Source organism: Lycium ferocissimum, chromosome 10 (genome assembly GCF_029784015.1).
Source record: "Lycium ferocissimum isolate CSIRO_LF1 chromosome 10, AGI_CSIRO_Lferr_CH_V1, whole genome shotgun sequence".
Taxonomy (NCBI): Eukaryota; Viridiplantae; Streptophyta; class Magnoliopsida; order Solanales; family Solanaceae; genus Lycium; species Lycium ferocissimum.
The window spans coordinates 30,132,020-30,154,172 of record NC_081351.1 but is presented as its reverse complement, the minus strand read 5'-3'; the positions used below and the strand labels follow the sequence as shown (position 1 = coordinate 30,154,172).

Sequence of the window (22,153 nt, the reverse complement as noted above, 5' to 3'; positions counted from 1 at the left end):
GCGCCTATCGCCTTTTTCGAGGCATCACCGAAAGAAAAACACAACAACCGATCGAAATGTAGTCATCCTAATAAGACAAACTATCGCACGATCTAAGATCGAAGAAAAGACAACATCCTAAATGTCCTCAGAGCCTCCTATTTATAGACGCGTGCACAACACATCGATAAACAAAACTCTACTAGACACGATCTATGGACACTCCGAGGACAAACTCGCTCGATACTACACTGGCTACGACCCAACCCCGTAGTTATGACCGCGCCCTAATCGGGCACCCATACACACCTATCGTACGCTACCTCGAATTATATCAAACGCACGTTAATATCACAAAAGCCGACAAGCGTGTTTCAAAGTTAGATAATCCCGTAAAAATTTACAGAAGTTTCCTTTGTTTTACCGACTATCCAAAACAACCCTCGCGTACGTAAAAACACCAACAAGGCCACGCCGGCCACCAACACAACATATATACATACGCGGACCGGCCGCCGCGCCAACGGGATCGCCCAAACACAACATATCCAAACGCAACCATACAAAAGTAGGCTCAACCCACAACCATGTCCACGTACCCCAAATGCGTACGTACGTGTAATCATATGACGGATTGTGGCCCCGCCGTACCCATGACCGAATATATACAATGCAACGCATTTACGAATATATACCAAAAATATAAGCTCCGTAACGAGAGCACTCCAAATAGCGAAGAAGGTGTCCTAAATCTATGGATCACCAAATCGCGCGTCCGTACCCGCGGCATTTAAACGCAGCGACGAAAAGCGGGGTCGACGAATATGTACCGAGTACGCAAAGTAGAAATATACAATATATCAACCGAGTCATAATCGGAGCTTTAAATACGTAGAAGTGAGTACATATCCAAAATACCAAAACGTTTACTTATTAATAATATTTTTCAAGAAAACGAACTATGCATTAACTCGTTGTCACCACATACCGCGGTCAAAATCCAAGAAAGACTATCATATCACATAACATACCGCGGCCAAATACCCAAAAGCAATATCGCAGAACATACCGCGGCCAAATACCCAATGCACATATCACAGACATACCGCGGCCAAATACCCGGGCTATATCACGTAACATAACATACATAACATAACATAACATACCGCGGCCAAATACCCAAATGCAATATCATATAACGATACAAATCATTATTACACACCCAATTAATAACTAAAGCGTACTATTATTTCCAACCCAAGGAAATAGTCAATTCGATTTTCTCCGAACGTCCCTCGAAAGCATATCAAGCCCAACTTCGAAATCATAATCTCGTGTCAAAATCACATACGTATGAGCAAATAAATAATTAAGTCGCCTTTCAAAAATCCGATGACCAAACATATTTACTAACATCGGAAAGTAAAACAAGTTTCGCATTTATCGATTAGTACATCAAAGCTACAATCTTCCGAAATCGTCCTTATGTGTCAAACTATTATCAAACTCAATAAAGTAGTTAAAATAACTATTTTATAGTAATCGGAGCGATGGTCAAAAGTTCTCTTTCGAAATCTCACAAACATACCAAAAGATAAGTACAATAGTCATATTTGAAATCGTAATAATCATTACAACATTTGGAAAACGATTCTTTTCTTTTCGAAGATACATAATGGTTCATATTTTTATCAAGTCATGCATAAGAGTGCCAAGAATTATATAAGGTTCATATCCCGCTCGGATTTCGAATTTGGAATTCCCTTAAGGCTCTAATCTAGCCTTTTATGTAAAACTAAGGCATGCCAAAAGAAGGAAGGTTGCTTTACATACCTCGTACGCACCCCAAGATAGCCAATCTAAAGTCAATCCCAACCTACGCCTCGGCTCTCCAAGGTCTACAAATATGCCAACGAATATCCAATATTAGACATAGGCACTTAAGCGATTTATTCCAAACTAACTCTAAATTCACGTAAAATTCAAGCAAAGACTTCCCCGCAATTAAAGCCAACCCGAGAATTTAACTCGCTCAAAATCAACAACAACAACCACAATAACCAACCTAGCAACATCAACATCCAACTGGAAAACAATACAACAACAATAGCTTCCTTTTCCATTATTTAAAACCTTGCAAAAATATTCGTTTCGACGGCTTACATTCAAGCCGCAATATAAATCATACATTCAATTACCAACCCAACTCTTTACCAACAATATTTAAAGACATTCTAAACAATTCACATAACATTCCCAACGATCCAATAATTTTTTTTCCCACTCGCCGAAAACGGTCCCCCCCAACCGAGAACAAATTTTTAACACATTCCTCATTTTCAAATCATAATTTGTATCGACAATTCACAATATAACGATATCATTTTTCATGGATATACAAATTACGTCAAACGCACAATAAGCCTCCAATCAGCCCCGTAACAATTCACCATATCATTTGGGACATTAAACCCTCATTTCCAACATGAGGTCATCACAACAACCATAAAAACGGCTAAGCGACATTAGTGTGTTCTTTGGCATATAAATGCGACCCATATTCATCTATCACTACACATAGACATATATTGATGATTCTTAGCCATCCTACACACTACAACAATTTAACATCTATAAGAAGTTTATTCAATAACCCAATCACAATACCCATTTACACTACAGCACACCCATCACACAACCCACTTCCAATCATACTATATTTTATGATTTTTATCCACATTAGCATACTACAATACGCATAAAACATTTATAACCCATAAAACAATACCAAAACTCACCTTTCTTCTTTATTCCACAAGTTAAGGCTGTGGTTTGCGATTCACCAAACGGACAACTTTGATCGCTCCAAAGACACTTCCACGCTACTTAGGGACCTCCACCAGTGGGTTAACACCAAGAAATTATTTTTGGGAAGGCTAGAAATAGGGTTGGATTTTTCTCCCCTCGTCGCGAGCTTGAGGAGTCGAGGCTCTCCAAGTCTTGATATTTCTAAGAGGTGAGACGAAGAAGGATTTAATACTTGGTCATCTTTTAAGTCTATACGTATTGTACAAGTGATCATGGCCACGCGCGGGGTCTAAATAAATTTGACCACAAAAATTGTGTGGCCATTTATGGACCTACACGGCCAAGGGCCTTATTTTGTGCAAGATTTTTGATTCCAATTATAACACTTTTGGTCCCAAATTTTCCTAATTGCTCCATACCAACAAATTCACGAACAACTTATGTCTCAAAATAAAATTCAACGGTCAAAAATCCCGACTTTATCTCCTGGAATAGTTTTGTCCTTAACTTGTCATAATTAATCCGGATTGTTCCAATGTACAAAAATACGGGTTCTAACAATATACATTTTCCAACCCTTTTTCGTAGATATAATTATGCTTAACAAAAAAAAAAATAGTATAAAATTTATTGCAATTATACAAATATTAGAATTTAAAAAATTGATTATTCATCTCACCCTCTAAATACTAAAAGCGAGATGTGCTCCATTTATCCCAAATATTGTTATTAATAACATGATTATAAGAACAAAGAGAAATATTACCGTAACACTAGAATTTAGGATTTCTCATAGTGATATTACATTAACACTAAAATTTAGGATTTCTTATTAGATATAAGATAGTTTTAAAATTTTAGCCTAACTATTAATATAACAATCCTAACAATTTTAGGAGAGAACTGTTATAAAACATTGTTCACATAATTAAGTTATAAAAGGGTAAATTTGAAATATATAGATTTCTAATTATTTAAAAAAGTTTGGATACAAAAATTGAAATAAGGGATGTTAGTGTAAATATCTCAAACCACAAGGGAACTAAGTGTTATCAAGATAAATTTAGAGGGAGGTCTTTGAAATATTTCATAAATTTATTATTAAAAAAATAAAATTTTAGTGTGACATGGCATGCCAACTAGGAGAGAAAGAGAGTTTTATAATGTTTAGTATTTTTTTAGAAAAATGAAAATAGTTGAGTGATATTTTAGTACTAAAAGAAACAAAAGTAATATTAAGAGGCAATTGTCAAAATATGAATGACCGTTTAGGAAATTAACTCTTGACTTCGTGATAAGGGATATTATTAAGAGATGATGTATAAAAACCACAAATCCAAAATTTCAAATTACGTTAGTGGTCCTAGACCCCAATTGCCAATCCTACCCCACAAGTGAAGTCCGTGCCAAAATACAAAAACATCAACATATCTAGGATATGGGAAGTATCACTGGTGACTATAACAGATTAAATACAACAGCCATAATTTCGATGATTTACTAATGTTCTTAGTAGTAGTACTTAGGAGTATATACTACTTAGGAGTATATACTACTACAAACTAAGAGGTGTTTTGGCTATTTCAGCGTGTTTGTTAAGTATAATCTTGAAGACACAGTGATACCGGTTATTTACCGATCTATATAAACTTTCCCCACTATTTCCTTTTTGGAGTATACTGTTGAGTATAAAGATTAGAGCATATCACTTAGGCCTACATTTACCCATGGATTTCTTTTTGATTGCCGTTACACTAGTTAGCTCCTTTGTTTTTCTCTTCTTTCTTCACAAACAATTTTTCTCTGTTAAAAGGCAGAGTAGAAGGGTACCTGAAGCAGCCGGAGCATGGCCAATTATCGGTCATCTCCACCTTCTCAGTGGATCCGAATCAGATCAACTGCCTCACAAAATCTTGGGCCGCATGGCAGATAAATACGGTCCCATTTTCAGAATGAAGCTTGGTGTTCATCAGGTTGTAGTTGTGAGCGATCCCAAATTAGCCAAAGAATGCTTCACCACAAATGATTTGGCCCTTGCAAGCCGGCCTAAATCCATAGCTTCAGAGATCATAGGCTACAAAGACGCGATGATTGGGCTTGCTCCTTATGGACCTTACTGGCGAGAAACAAGGAAGATAGCCACAGCTGAATTGCTTTCCACAAGGCGAACCGAAATGCTCAAACACATCCGAGAATTTGAAGTAAAATCGGCTATCAAAGAGACGTATAATTACTGGATGAAGAACAAGAGTACTAGTAATTTAAATGGTGCTGTGAAGATGGAAATGAAGGAATGGTTTGGAGATTTAATTATGAACACTATGGTGAAGATGTTATTTGGAGGAGGGGAAGAAGGAATAGATAAGGCTCACAAAGCAATAAGGAGATTTTTTGGGTTGTTGGGGGCTTTTGTTGTGGCTGATTTTTTACCATATTTAAGGTGGCTGGATATAGGAGGACATGAGAAGGCAATGAAGGAGGTTGCTAAAGAAATAGACTCTGTTGTTGAAGAATGGTTAGCAGAGCATAAAAGGAAGAGGGACTCTAAAGCGATTAAATCTGGAGATGAAGAAGATTTCATGGATGTCATGTTGTCCATTTGTGAAAACCGAGATCTAGCAGGGTTTGATGCTGATACTGCTATAAAAGGGACATGCATGGTACGTTTCTCCATTACCCTCTAAAGAACACTTCTAATTACTAAACCAGCTATATGACTTGACTAAGAATTAAGGGATAAAATATTGAAACACACCTAAATTATGGTGAAATTGTCAACTACACACCTAAATTATGCAGGAGTCTTATGACCTCTTGAACTTATTTTCCTCGTATTATTTACCTCATCACTATCTAACTAGTAAAAGAAAATGTTAAGACACAGCATGTGCAACCACACGATTATTCATTCTTGCATCTCAAACTAAAGTATACCTAGCTTGCACTATGAACTTTTGGGACAGTAGATTAGATCTACAACTATATTTTCACCTCCAAGTAGCCTCAATATTGCTAAATTTGCCTTAAACTCTACTTCAAATGTACTTCTTGCACGTTTCCGCGCATCTGTATTGCCGATAACAGAGTTCTAACATGAAATGGGTGGACTTTAAAGTATCCAATTTTTTTCGAGAAAAAAGGTACTAATTTACCTTTCAACTTTTGACACTACATCCTTAAATATCCTATTTTGGAGCTCCGGAGTCAAGGGAAGAATGAGACTTTTTCTTAAACGTGTAACATAAGACCCAAAGCCTAATGCATGACAAACTTAAGCAATTTTCAGATAGTACAAAGGCAAATTTTACCCTTTTTTCCTTATATCAATAGCGTAAAACTTAATCTTTTCATTGTTAGTGTATATAATCTACTACATATCGTTTTTTCGTTCATAAATCATCATTTTAAATATTTAAAAAAAAAAAAAAAAAAACTACGGCAAAGAACTATAAATGTTTCCTATGTTGAGCTCATATATGGAACTGATTACTGAAGTTGTTGAATTTGCCTATAGGCTCTGTTGGCAGCAGGTACCGACACCATCATCATAACTCTAACATGGGTTTTATCTTTACTCCTCAACAACTACGAAGCTCTAAAGAAGGCCCAAGATGAGCTAGACGCTCACGTTGGCAAGAACAGATTGGTCCAAGAATCGGATATCAAGAGCTTGGTTTATCTTCAAGCTATTGTTAACGAAGCATTACGTTTATATCCAGCCGGACCACTTCTATTACCCCACGAGTCCATAGAAGATTGTGTTGTTAGTGGCTACGATATACCAAAAGGCACTCGCTTATTAGTGAACGTATGGAAATCTCATCGTGATCCTAATATATGGCCAAATCCTCACGAGTTTAAGCCACAGAGGTTCTTGACAACAAACAAAGATGTCGATGTTAGAGGAAATCACTTTGAGTTGATTCCATTTGGTAGTGGAAGAAGAATGTGCCCTGGAATTTCTTTGGCCCTTCAAGTGTTACCCTTTGTAATAGCCGCGTTGCTGCAAGGGTTTGACATGAAGACACCTTCAGATGAACCAATTGATATGAGTGAGAGCTCTGGATTGACAATCCTCAAAGCTACTCCGCTCAAAGTTCTCCTTGCTCCGCGCTTGTCTCCCGTTCTTTACGAATGAAATGCAAAGATTGTGCATCATGCCATGGTTATAGACTACTACTAGTTTGTAATATTGAAGTGAAAATAATAAGGAGATTTCAAAAATCCCACATTTGAAGGGATTACTTTATCCTCCCACCTTTACTTAGGATCCGTTCAGCTTGAAGGGATATATATACAAACTTTTATTTTTGGGAATTTTCTCTTTTTCATTTACATGCTTTTAGGGATTTTCAGCAACAAAAATGGGCAACTTTAACGGCAAAACACTCCCTAAAGTTCTTGGTGCGTGGCCTCTATTAGGCCTTCTCCACATTTTCAGTGGCTCTTAGCTGCCTCCCAAAATATTTGGGCTCATGGCAGACAGATATGGACCAATTTCACACTAAAATTTGGGGCTCATCAAGTTTTGGTCAGTTTGGTGGTGAATGATTGTAGCCCAAGATTGCTCAACGACAAGGCCTTGGCGAGCCTACCTAAGGCGCTGGCAAAGAACATTCCTGGGCTACAACTACGCCCTCTTTGGGCTGGGCACTTATATGGCCTTTATTAGGAGAAATCAAAAAGATGAAGGTGGTTCAAATATGGGTCATTTGCATTTTTTTATTTTGTGCTGGTCTTTAGTAAGTTCTCCGTCAACGGAGTCCAGCTTGACCGGTTCAAACCGCATTCGGAATCGATGGACCGGTTTACGATGATTTTTTACCGTCCGGTTTTTTTTTTTGGGACCGGTTAACCGGTCCAATTTTTTTTTTTTTTTTTTTTTTTAAAATATACCCGTTGGCTGATCACGGACCGTTGGGCAACAATCCATTTTGCAAAAATGGCCGTTGCCAACGGCTCCAAACTCCCCTTTTGGCCCCCCAACCCCCCAAACTTTTTTTTTTTTACACTTTAACCCATCCCCACCTCTATATAAACCCCTCTCCATTTTCAATTTTAATCCACACCAATTCACTCTTCTCTTTCTCTCAATTTCTCTCAATTATAGCTACTTTGCAACAATTAGCCACTTTTAATTTCTCTCAATTAAATATTATAAAGTTTTATTCTAGTTTCAATTATTAATTTTGCAATTATAAAAAAAAATTATTGGTGGAGTTGGTGATTTTGCAACAATCCAAAGTAGCTCCAAAGCTTTGGTGGATTTGCAATTCTCGCCGCCTTCACTTTGGTGGAAATTAGTTCGGCAATTTGGTACCTTCATTCCAACTCTATCTGTATTTTCCGCTATTTAATTTACGCAATTTAATTCTTGCAATTTAATTTGTTGCAATTTATTTTCTTGTGATTTGTTTTAGTGTGATTTAAATTAATTCTCTTTAATAATGTCGAAGAAATTCAGACGTGGTGCCGCTAATAGTGGTATTGTTAGGGGTGGGTTTAATGAGGAAATATTTGTGAACGAAACACCTAATTTAGGTATTGATATTGCTGGAAATAATTCACTTTTAGAGCATGAGGTAATGCAATAACATTATATCGGCATTTTTTATGAATTTAATGATGATGAAACACAAGCCCCCGAAAATCCCATAGGAGATACAGGTCCTGCACAATCACATACACAAGACAAACCGCCAAGAACTCGTAGGCCAACCGCTAAAATTTGAAAATTTATGACTAAAGATAAGGAAAGACAAACAACTACATGTGGTATATGTAACCAAGAATTTATTTTTAGGCAAGAAACTAGTAATTATGGTGGAACGGGTTCACTAACGAATCATATGAAAGGTAAACATAGGGATGTTTGGGGAGAGCAAACGGGTTCAAATGTGGGGGGTGTTCAACAAACAATAGACCCACGAACCGGTAAATTTTTTTGCTATGACAAGAAAAAAGAGCGTGTAGAAATAGCTAAAATGGTTGCTTTTGATGCTCTATCATTTTTCTTTCCTTCGGGTTTAAGGTTTGTTACTTATATTCAACATTGTTATAATCCGTTATTTGAGCGTAGTCCTAGAAGTACTTGTAAAGCGGATATTATAGATTTATATAAAAAAAATATAGATTTTATTTGCGCCATGTATTTAATTCTTTAAATTGTAATGTTTCCCTTACAGCCGATTTGGGTCTTAGTCTTAACAAGTTAGATTTTTTTTGTTATTACATGTCATTGGATTGATGATAATTGGGTGATGCAAAAAAGAATTATAGCTTTTTTATATGACGAAGGGAAAGGTCGTCATGATGGAAAATTTTTAGCGGATTCAATGTCAACTATTATGAATTTTTTTTAGCATTCATAGAAAAATACTTTGTATTGCTTTAGATAATGTTTCTAATAATACAAAGGCGGTTGATCTTTTACAAAGGGAATTAAACCCACCGCTAAAAAATATTTTTCATGTGAGATGTAGTTGTCACATTTTAAACTTGATTGTTAGAGATGGTCTTGATAATTTTGAAGATTCTATTCAAAAAGTTAGAAATGCAGTTGCTTTTCTTTTTTGTAATGCTAATAAGCAAAAAATGAGAGATTTTAAGAATTCTTGTGTGCAAAATGGCCTTAGACCTTAGGCAAATTCAAGTGGAAGTTGACACTAGGTGGAACTACACTTACATTATGTTACAACAAGCATATGATTATAGGATTCCCATATAACAAGTTCTCAATCATTTTAATACGGGTAGTAATGATTGGTTAAATATTACCGATTGGCAAGATGTTAAGGAATGTATTGAACTTTTACAAATTTTTTGTAATGCAACTCTTGCTTTTTCTAGACAATTCTATCCGAGGTAACCGGAATTTTAGCCTACTTAGCGGAAATAGCTAGAGTTTTTTATGAGTATAAAGATAAATCCGGTTATCAAGCGGCTATTTTTAATATGATAACAAAATTTAATAAGTATTTTTTTCCCATTCTAACTTTATTTATATTGGGTTCTCTTTTAAATCCTTGTTTTAAAATGTCTTATACTAGAGCATTGGTTGGTCAAATTTATAACTATTTAGAAATTGACGAGGAAGTTGAACAATCTTTAACTGACGTCGAGCTCGCGATTGATTCCGAGTTTAGAAAAAAATTTAGTCATTATTCTACTTTGGAAGAAAGTGCTACACTCGTTGGTCCACACCCTACTACTTCTCAAAGTAGCAAAAAGGGCTTAAAGGGTTTATCGAATTTAAAAGTTTTACATTCACAACTAGCTCCTTCTAATAATGCAAACTTTGATGAATATCACCTTTATTTGATGCAGCCAAATGTGGATATCTAGGAACTAGATGATTTGGACGTCTTAGCATGGTGCAAGAAATACAAGACGAGTCATCTGATACTTTCAAGAATGGCTCGAGATATCCTTACGGTTCAAATATCAATCGTGGCTTCGGAAAGTGCATTTAGCCAAGGAAGACAACAAATTAGAGACCATAGACACTCATTATCCGGATTTAGCTTGCAAGTACTAGTTTGCATTCGCGATTGGATTAGATCGGAGCAACGCAACCAAAACTCAGAAGCGGTGGAAGGTGAAGAGGAAGAGATTGAAGATTTGATAGCAAGTGGAATAGACCAAATGGAAGACTTTGAAGATATCTCAATGACCGAATATGATATGGCGGATATTAGCCAAATGATTGACACTTTTTGATTTTATTATTCTACTACTTTTTTGCAACTCATGTATTATTTGCAAGTTAAAAAAAAACTACAATTTGCAAATAAATGTTATCCATGAATGAATAAAATATATGGCTCATTGAGCTTTCTTCTATTTACTTGTGTTCATATTTTTACTTATATTAAGTTAGGAATATACCTAAAATATACTAAGAATATATTTATAATATACATCTACTTAAATTAAAAAAATAGAAAGTTATATACTTGAAAAAAACTAAAATATACTAAGAATATACTTATAGTATAAATATTCTTAAGTTATAAAATAGGAATTTATAAACTTAGAAAAAACTTAAGTTATTTATAACTTAAACATATATAAATATATATAGTATACATATAACTTAAACATGTATATATAAGTTATAAGTACATATATATATATATATATATATATATATATTATAAGTATATTTTAGGTATATCTAGTATAACTTAAGCATATAACTTAATATATATATATATATATATACAAATATGTTGTTAGTTAGAAAATATATAAACTTTACTTATAAACTTATATAACATATATAAATATACCTACAATATACTAAGAAATACTATAATATACATATACTATACAAAAAAAGAAGAAGGGTTTTTTTAATTATTAAACCGGCTGGTTCCGGTTTCCAAGTTTGGAACCGGTTAACCGGAACGGGTTAACCTGCAACCGGTGGCCGGTTCCGGTTTTTTGACCGGAAACCGGCCGGTTTCCTAACCGGTTGCCGATCCAGTCCGGTTTCAACCGGTTAACGGGCTTAGTCTTTATTTTAGTCCCTCATATCAAACTACTTTTTTATGGGGAATAAGTTTATATTTTCGCATTATAATATCTCACAAGTGATGCTCCGCTCCCCTAATGTACTTATGCCTAGCAAGGTATAAGTTCGATTTTGAAGGGGAACCTGCAATTATGTCCCTATTTTATGCTAGTCTTCAATTTTTTCCCTCATAACAAACAATTTTTTCGTGGGGCATAAGTTCATATTTTTACATCATAATATCCCGTAACTTATACCCAGCATGACTAAAAAACTTATGCCCCGCTAGCCATAAGTACAATTGCTAAAGGACAAAAACTAAAAACCAAAGACATTTGAAGGGGAAAACGTGCAATTTCTTGTTCAATTGTTGTCAAAACAGAAATGAGACACTGTTTCGAGAACTTGATCATGACCATTATTGTAAGCAGAGGCGGAGCCAGGATTCAAAGTTTGTGGGTTCGGGGTTCTAATTCTTTAAAGTTACTGGGTTCTTAATTAATAATTTATACATATTTGACAAAATTTTTAATACAAATACATGGTTCGGATAAAAGCTACTGGGTTCGGCCGAACCCACATCCGATGGGCTGGCTCCACCCCTGATTGTAAGAACGCTCTTTTTTTTTTTTTTTTTTTTTTTTTTGGAGAAGATCACGAGGTAGGAGGAGGAGGAAAGGGGGCTAGGAAAGAAGGGGACAATAGTTATTGTTTAAAGTTTGATTTTTAAAGTAGAAGTTGAGGACATATAAATAATTTTGAAAATGACAAAATTATTTTTAAATAAATAAGCTGTGATTTTGTAGTTTGTCTAGAAATCTATACAAAATCTTTTTTGTCTTTCCAAACTAAACATAATTCAAATCTTGTCCTTTGAATGAGTTACGGAGCTAATGCATTTATTGGCATGAAATATGAAGGTCTTGTCTTGCCCACACCCCACTCCACCAACAATTTCACGTTGTCTATGTTTCTGTCAAAATTCTGTCAATTTGTTAATTGATCTTTTCTTTAAAAATAAAATAAAAAAATGTTGTGTACTTTTCAAAATTTATGTGCTGGACCTACTGTTATCATGGTAGTGATAAGGAGAGTCATCTTCGCATTTATTTATTTTTTTGATCGAAAAAACAACCTGAAGTGACAGCTTAATTGAAATCAAAATAGCTCAAGAAATATTAAAAAACGGAGAGCAGAGACCATTAAAAAGACTGCAAGAAGTTTCGAAAAGCAAAATAGTTCTCTTTCCTTACCTTTTATATGAAAGAAACAAATCAACAATACATAAATTAATTGAAGTTGAGGTCACGGGAAAGACGGGAAAAGGATCCTGAATTATAAATATGTTTAAACACTGTCTTTGTCTATTTATTTAATTTACTCCCTCTTTTCTTTTCTTTTTTTGATTGGGTGCAAATAGGGAGTACTTTTTCTTATTCTATATTCGTATCCGACAAGCTTATGCGTGCCTCTAATAATTTTATGAGGTACTTATTACTTTTTACATAAAGGTACAAAGTAACTCTGTCCACCAAGATTTGGATAGATGAAAAAAAGTCACTTTTTTTTTTATGGGAAAAAGTCACATAATACTATGTCTTAGCTAAAATTTTAATATGAAATTTCATAATTCTCAACCCACCTTATTAATCGAGGGGAGCTCACAAGGTACAGCCCTGCTGCCACTTCTGTTGTTTTAAGTAGAGAGGCCGATTGAAATTTAACTTGATGGATATTTAGAACTGAACTCATTTTACTTTTAATTGAAAGACGGGTTCTCATCAAATCTAATATTTATTAATATTTTTATTAATTTTCAAGTATAAATCTATAAACTCTGAATCAATAATACTGGGTCCCCCTGGTTTAAGCATGTCTTGTTTTTCCTTCGCCTTTTGACTATTAGGACGTCAAATAGCTAGTTAAGTTATTATATATTATAAATTTGAAGAAAAAAAAAAAACTAAAACGATAAGCAGATTATATATATTCCTTTTTTAAAAAAAAATTACTATTGATGCTTATTATAAAAAGCATGTTTAGTTGATTTTAAATATATTGATAATGTAAACATTCTTTACACTATAAGCGCTATTCACCTCAACCGAGAAACAAAGAAAAAGGAAAAAAAAAAAAAAAGAAACATAAGAATAATATTGAGGCTTTCATGTGTGATGTGAGAGCCTATTTGAGATATTATACCAAAATTTTGCAGTAGATTTAAGAGTATGTTTACCACCATATTTAGGCATTCATACATATGAAAACTTATAAGAGTTTAGTTGGAATGGAATGGCAGAGCGTTCAATTGGCTGATGGACTCAGACCCAGTGTCTCAGAGATGAGGCAAAAGCATTGGAGTCCGCGACTTAAGTAAAGACAAAAATAAAAAGTTGTACCAAACTAGTGTGAAAAAAAAAAAAATTCCATTAGTAGTATTCACGCACGAAATTCGTGCGTGAAAGGACCAAACTGCAAAAATGCAGTTTGAGCCTTTCACGCATGAAATTCGTGCGTGAAAGGAGCTGAACTGTTTTTTTTTTTTTTTTGCGTTACCTTTCCAAACACGTTTTTTTTTTCCATACTTTGGGCAAAGATTAGTCATATTTCAAAATTCTAAAATATCAATATTTTATATAAAATTTAATATCTTTTTTGCGTACAATAATGTCGGCTCATTACATCAAGTCCACCTAAACGTTTGGATCGTCGTTTTAGGGGTTCTAAAGTCTTCAAGCAAGTTTTGAAACTTGTAATATTTATAGGGTTTTGATTTAAGTGTTTTAATAATAATTCATCCAATACGAGAGGTTTATACTAATTAAAAAATAATTCATTCCATTTAATTACAATACTAATTCAAAGCAATACAATAATAAATTACAATTACAATAACAATACAATCTTCAAGTTCTAGAGGCTCTATTACTTCGAGACGTGCTTGTACTACCACGGCCTTGTTGCCCACACGAACGCTTGTCATGGCCATATTGCTTACATATAGAGCACTTGCGAGAGTGTTCTTTCACTAACATCCATTTGATTGGGTCTCACGACTCCGTGAGTTAATGCCCAATTTTCTAATGTAATCCTTGTTGTGTAACCATCGAAAACGGCTCGTTTGGCCAATAAGCTTCATTACCAAGTGGGTGGAATTGGCCGAATATGCTCTAAGGTAACTTTGGACCTTGTATTCCCCCGCCACATAATTTGTTACCGTTTTTCTCATTCTCTCGAAGCACTTGACAGCATGAGAACACGGCGTGTGTACGTTTGCCACTTACCACAAGTGCATATTCTTGTTGCCTCATAAACGGTATGCACGTTTCCACCCTTACCGTTATAATAACCCGTCCTAACTTCATACACATGTTGAATTGGGTCATACTCGGTCATTTGGTGACGCCGACATTTTTGTCTATAATGCTCCATAGTTTTGAAGGGCTTACATCCATGTCCCGCCGTTGGCTAATATCGCTCTCGGCTGCCTTGTCCTAACAACAAATCGCTCCACCACTTGCTTGAAAGTCATTCTCACCATTGCGGTGACAGTAGTCCTCGAGCGATTTCGAATCCATTGAAAGACTTCCGAGCCGTTTGTTGTGAGCATGCCCCATCTTTTTCCTCCATCGGCATGGGCGTCCATTTTTGAACATCGAGCTTCATCAACCAAACGTATGCGGTTCACTCACCGACACCGATCGAGATCCATTTTTACGCCCATTTTCGTTGTTGATCTTTCGCGTCCCCACATCAATTTGTTTAGAGTGCCATTGTGAAACGTTGATTGCAAATTCGCCTTCAAGTGCCTTAAACAATATCGATGGTAAACAAAGGGAGGTCACCACCGGTAAATTATCCATATTGTGCAATATGCCTTTATGACGATCGACAAAGCACGCATACGCGGCATTTATCCTTAATAACATGAGTTTTCAAATGGGTCAAAAAGATCCCCCATGTGTCGTTGCTCTCGTTAGCGGCAATTGCGAAAGCAAGAGGAAATATTGACCCATTGGCATCCATTCCTATTGCAATTAGGAGCTTGATGTCGTAGGCACCATATACATGCGTACTATCTACGGATATCCTTTGGTCGGCGGTGAGCAAAACCATCAATGCATGGTTTGAATGTCCAAAATACGAAGTTGAAGATTTTACCCTCTATAAGTCGCCACTCTGCAACGGTACCAGTGATTAAAATGTTGTGAGCCGCCATATACCTTGCGTCGATCGAAAAAGTATGCCAATTTCCAAAGACCATCTCAAAAGCGCGTCTACGCCCGAGAAATCCCTTTTGTTGCTTATAGTTTTACTATATACGGCTTGAACGTTTCGAATACAATCTTTAATGGGGAACTCGCACAAATTTAAACAAACAACTTTTAGTAATAATCTTTCAATTGATATAAGACATATAATGTACTAGGTAGGATAAGTTACCTGGCGTTTCGGGCAATGTCTTTAAGTAACACTTGAGCAATCATGTTTGTATCTAAATTATAATGATGCGCTCGATTTTCTTCCATATCACAAGTGTGTCTTTCGCGAAATTTTGTGATAGCCCACATACCATCAGCTTAACAATTCCCCGAAGCAACCACTCACAACCCTTGATACCGTCGTCTACAAATTAGCCTCCATATCTTTGAGGTTGACCGATCAACCTTAAACTCTCTCATGTCCTTAAAACAATAAATTTTGACAGCCCGTTGCAAAGCTTTTTTGGATGCGAACAACATTCCCTTTGCAAGGTAGCATCGATCTTTGTTGAGATCCTTAGGTTCAATCCAGGTTTTAAGCGACTATCATAATCTTCTCATGAAGACAAATGCATCATCACGACCCCGCAGCTATCAAGATAAGGGATATTGTTAGAATGCCACCGAATTGGGCTTTCGAAGTTGGGTTTTCAGCCATCGGTGGTGGTACGTCTTGGTGCATTGTTGTTGTTGGTTTTGGCTTTGAGGAATATTGTTGGTCATACCAACTTGAACATCATCATCGTCTTCATCATCGGTTACCTCTCGCATTATTAGGTATTTCATCGTCATCACTTGATGATGACTCATAATAATTAGGAAAATCTTCATTATTAAGTGCATTCATCCTCCTACATGAAAAGTAACATATTTTAAATACCAACATCATACATATATATAGATAATTTAATATCAAGTTGATGAACTTACCGTTGTTCATAAGCAACGTCATGGTGTGGAGAATGATCAACTCCACCGAACTGAGAGGATTGACCAACATCCATATTTGGTACCACTGGTGAGTTTTGAGAATAGTTCCTATAAAGATTTGAAAACTGGTTATTTACCAATTCATACAACAAACACATGCTACTACATATAATAATAATAATATAACAAAACCTACTTTACCAATTTTCATTGTGAGCTTGATTAAATTGCTGACTTAGATTTTCCGTGACACTTGACCACTCAAAATGTCTCCATAAGAACTAAAGTCCCCATAAGTGTTACCATGAATAGGCCGGACTTGAGGACTTGTTCCCGAGGTATCTTTTCAACATACATCTCAAGAACATTAATGAATACTAAATCACGATATTCTTCCGGCGATCCCAAATAATCACTCAAAGATTCATCATCGTTGATATTGTGCATGCCATAACGCACTACACCGTTTGATATTGTTTGTGGATATCGCGCGCTATTGAGATTCCAAACTCGGTGGGTGTAGTTTTCATTCTTTCGTGCAAGTAACCGACTAGTGTTTCATAACTTAAAGTTGTTGGAAATTTAACATGGGCTTTTGGTTTGACACTATAACGAATGGAGTAATTGTCCTCGACGATATCTCCATCCCAAAATAGTGAAACCTTAACACGCGAAGCATTTTGAGACATTTTTTTGAATGAAGTTTGATTTTTTTTTATGACTTGTAAGACTTAGGCCTATGCAATTGATGAGTTTTTCACTCGTCAAGCCTTGAAGTTAAATAAATTTACAAATTGTCATGGGTTGTCAATTCAATGCTTATAGTGCGCATTAAAATGGTGCGCAATACAAAACGCGCAAATAATGCAGCAACGTATTGTCAAATCAAGCCTTTATGTGTCATAGATTCCTGAAATTGTCATGCGTGGTGTGTTGTCAAATCAATACTTATAGTGCGCATTAAATTGGTGCGCAATACAAAACGGTCAAAAACTACGGAACGTATTGTCAAATCAATCCTTTATGTGTCATAGATTCTGAAATTGTCATGGTGGTGTGTTGTCAAATCAATACTTATAGTGCGCATTAAATTGGTGCGCAATATAAAAAGGTAGGCGGTAGTTGCACTTCCACGCACGAGATTTTGTGCGTGAAAGTGCAAAAATCTTATTATACACTTTCACGCACAAAATATGTGCGTGAAAGTGACCCTTCAAACCTAAACCTAAAATACGTGCGTGAAAGTGGGGAAAAAAATTTTTACACTTTTACGCACAGAATTTGTGCGTGAAAGTGGCAAAATTTTTTTCCCCACTTTCACGCACAGATTTTAGGGTTTAGGCTGAAGATTCCACTTTCACGTTACGTAACCGTGCGTGAAAGTTCTAGAACTTACGCCCAAAAGTGAAAAAATATGCAAAAAAAATTTATGATAAATTTAAAGACTAAATATGCAAAAAATATATATTATTTACGATAAATTTTACAACACTAATGTATATACACTATCGAGGATGGGTCCCACGTGTAGTATGCCCGAGACTATCCCTAGGCCTAAGGCTCATACCATCCCCACCAGGCTCGTCATCGTCTCCATCGCCCTTTTTCCTCCTAATAACCGGGCGCTCCAACTCATGATCATCATCTCTTCGCACGACCCGTGATCCTTAACTAGAACGTGCTTCTTCTTGGGATGCCGATCCCGCCGGCACACTCGTAACCTCAGCCGAGTTAGGTCCGGTGTCTCGACCTCTACCTCGTCGGGCGTCGCCACCTCGGCGCCGAAGGATGAACCGAAAAGTATATAATAATTAGTACCATTCATTATTTATATTGAATACATTAACGTTATTTATTTAATAGAACCCGTGTGTGTCAACGGCGCCCGAGGTAGGGAACACGAGACGGGTCCGTAGGCTCCCGAGATGGGTGGGGTGGTGCATATGAGGTAGTCTCTCTGGATGGGTCGCTCTCGTGGACCCACGGGCGTAGAACAATGAATCGAAATAATATATAAATAATTTAGATTTGATTGATTGTAAAATGAACCTTAAATAAACAAATAATTAATAAATTACTTTACTTTGTTGTAAAAGTCAAACCCGTGTGTCGACGGCCTCCCGAGATGCACAGTGAGAGGGCTCTGAGCGGCCCTTTCGCGGCAGGTGATGCAGATGGTGCCATATCAAACACGAAGTCCTCGAACATGGTGTCGTCGAACTGCAAATGTAGGCCACCCTGTAGATCAGGCCGCTCACCCTGTGGATCACGAACTGGTGGATGTGAAAGTGAAGGCCAGGGCACATAACCCAAAAAAGGTCGGCGTATATAGAGGTGTACGTGAAGTCGACGGCGGGAATGAGAAGTCGATGGGATATACGTAGTCGATGGAGCCTCATCACCTCTCGCCACCCCCTACCACCGCGACGGCGTGTGAATCCAAAATACGAACATACCGTACGCGCCGTCATGCGGTCTAGCCGATCCCCCAAACGGGAGAAGGGCCGGGTGCGTCTCCACGCGTCGCGTACGCCTCGCGACCATCTCCGCGCGTATGGCATCGGGACGCAAGATAGCCGGCGGGAGGGTCGGTGGCCTCGGGGGGCTGAAAAGGTCTCAACCTAGTCCACACACCCATATCTGATATAGTCAATTAAAAAAAGGTCTCAGTCGTCGTTTTTAAAAAAAAAAATATTTTGTGTATAATAACACGCACTTAAATATATAACCTGAAGGAGCGAGCAAAATGCAGGGACCTCTACCCTCGTGCCCATAGAACATCGAGCGAGGAATCCTCGATACATGTAGCCCAAACGGCGGCCGCCCCAAACTATAACATCCTATCTCGGCGAGATCGTCGATATACCGAAGATACCTCGAAGCTCATATGCGAACCCGGTGTTCGGGAATAGGATGGCCCCGAATATGATGAGTAGGTATAGACGCGCACGTCGATCAACATCGGCCGAGGCGTGTCCTCTCCAATCGGATCTTTGCATGTCCGTGAGGCGCAAGTGAGCATAAGGGCCGACAACAAAAGCCGACTGCCGGATATATGACCATCCGGAAATAAACCGGTGAGCCTAATCAACTCATCTCGGTAAGGCGGCCAGAGGCTCCTCATATACAATGGGCGTCCATCAACCGTAGCCCATAAATGACCTCCACATCCCGAAGGGTAATGGTAGCCTCACCGGTGCGGAGATGAAATGTGTGCGTCTCCGGTCGCCACCTCTCAATCAATGCGTCACTAGCGACCTATCGTGTCGTACTCCGACCAACTTCGACGCACCGGTGATACCGCCCCCGACGTAGTATATCCGGACACGAGGATGTGGGGGGCGGCGACTAAGATCTCCCATGCCGAGTCCCCTAACCGGGTACGGACACCGCGACTCGGCTGCAGGTCGGATGTCCATATATGTTGCGACCTATGCTCGGGCTGAAGATACAGTAACTCTCGGTCGAAGGGCCCCGGATCAAGAGGGTGGTGATCCATCTATTTTACGCATTTTATATAAATCATTAACAAGTAGTATTAGTATTAGTATTAGCTATGTAATCTTTTATCGAAAATTTTATTAAAGATTGTGGTGACCCATCTGTTTTACGTATTTTAAATAAATCATTAACAAGTAATATTAGTTACGTAATCTTTTATAGAAAATTATATTAAGGGTTTTCAATCCTAAGCTACGGGTTATGAATCCTAAACTAAGGGTTTTCATTCCTAAAATATAAAGATGAGTTAAATAATTAACAATTAGTTAGGATACAATTAGTATAAATAATTAATAAATAAACAAATAACTAACAAATCAAATAATTAACAAGTTATTATCATATATTTAATAAATAAACAATTAAGTAACTAATCAAAAAATTAATAAATTATTATCGTATATTTAACAAATAAACAATTAATTAACTAATGAAACAAAACAATTAAGAAATTATTAACAAATAAACAATTGGCTTAGCAAAAACAAAATAAATAATTAGCCGGATCTAACAATTGAAATAGCTAGTCTAACAATTAATAAATACTTAAGTCGCTAATCCAATAATTAACAAATACTAAATAAACAAGCAATAAATAATTAACTAATTAACAATAGAAAAACAAATAAAAAAAAAAAAAAAAAAAAAACTGGGCGGTCCCAACGAGTACCGGACGCCCAAAAAACGCAAAAAAAAAAAAAAAAAAAAGGAAAACGAGTAATACACCACTATACAATGACCATGCTTAGATAATAATATATTTAACAATGTAATAGAAAATTTGTAGTGAAATACCTAGATTGAAGCTTTTTTTGAGTTTTTGAAATGTGTTATACGCCGCTCTATTCCGAAATCCAACCTTAAAAGCTTGTTCCTACACTTCAATATACCAAGAATATTGAGTTTTGGATTGAAAAATAACACGAAATTATAGTTTTAAGGGGGTTGGGACCACCGAAAAAAGGGGTTAATGGCCGGTGGAGAGAGACGTCGCGATCGTGGGAAGATGAAGGCCGATTTATGGTCCCTCATTCACGCACGAATTTCGTGCGTGAAAGGCCAAAAGTGAAATTTTGCACTTTGGTCCTTTCACGCACGAAATTCGTGCGTGAATACTATTAATGGAATTTTTTTTTTTTTTGCACTAGTTTGGTACAACTTTTTATTTTTAGTGCTACTTAAGTCGCGGACTCAAAAGCATTGGGAAGAAAACCAAAATTTAACTTAATTAGAAGTTAGAAGTCTTGGGAAAATTATGTGTTGACCCTTTCGTGGTCAGGCCAGCCTGGTCCATGTGATCGATATCATATAACGCATAATATCAGTGGCCCATGAGTTGTAACGACGAACCAACCCTTGCCTATTAAAACCATAAAATTAAGATGCCTTCTAGTCTTGAACAAAATTACTATACAGCAACAACAAGAACATATCGGTATAATTCCACAAGTGGGGCATGAGAAAGGTAGAATGTGCATGCGCAGACCTTGTGGTAAGATGAGGTAAAGAGGTTATTTCTGATAGACCCTTGGCTCAAAAGATTGAAAAAAATTAAATTTCGTTCATAGATAAGGGATGCAGAGCGTTACTTATGAGTTTATCTAAACTTATTAGTTGTTCTGGCTCAATTATATATGAGTTAAAAAATAACAAAATAAATACAAATAATTAATTCAAACCCAATAATTGAGTTGCGATAGAATTTCACTCAAATTCTTAAAGTACAAATCGTGAATCGGCTTTTGATCATAAATTCTAAATGTGTGGGGGATGTAGCTAGCTAGAGCTTACACGATAGGTTCGTCGTCCTCACTCACAATAGATTTAAACTATATACGCACTCAAAATATTATTAACAAGATTTACTTATATTACATTTACACTTGTTGCCAATTGTAGATGCAGTAGTACTCTTTATTACATTCATTAACTTTAAATCTTGAATCTTTCTTGGTTCGGTGAGAACTCCTCTCAATGCGTTGAAATCCAATGTCTTCGTGATAAACAAATGTATAGAAGTAATTACTATTGCGTACAAAAGAACACTCTATTGAGATCTGAAATGAAAAGGAAAAAAATAGTAAAGTTGTTTTAAGATGAGTTGAACTTTTTTAAGATTAGGAAATCGATTGAGTAATAATGATAGCAGAATGAAAGC

The 22,153-nt window shown here is 36.5% G+C and overlaps 1 protein-coding gene across 1 annotated transcript; it reads left to right on the top strand.

The window, feature by feature from the left end:
• Positions 1 to 4,198: 4,198 nt before the first annotated feature.
• LOC132033310 (cytochrome P450 CYP82D47-like) lies at positions 4,199 to 7,027 on the top strand. The gene is made up of 2 exons (XM_059423255.1): positions 4,199 to 5,447; positions 6,302 to 7,027. The coding sequence occupies exons 1-2, from the start codon at positions 4,515 to 4,517 to the stop codon at positions 6,923 to 6,925; spliced, it is 1,557 nt and encodes a 518-aa protein (XP_059279238.1). The 5' UTR covers positions 4,199 to 4,514; the 3' UTR covers positions 6,926 to 7,027.
• Positions 7,028 to 22,153: the final 15,126 nt, after the last annotated feature.

Coding starts and splice junctions, on each gene's coding strand:
- LOC132033310 (XM_059423255.1), top strand. CDS start 4,515: ATGGATTTCTTTTTGATTGCCGTTACACTAGTTAGCTCCTTTGTTTTT. Junction 5,448..6,301: donor CTATAAAAGGGACATGCATG/GTACGTTTCTCC, acceptor ATTTGCCTATAG/GCTCTGTTGGCAGCAGGTAC.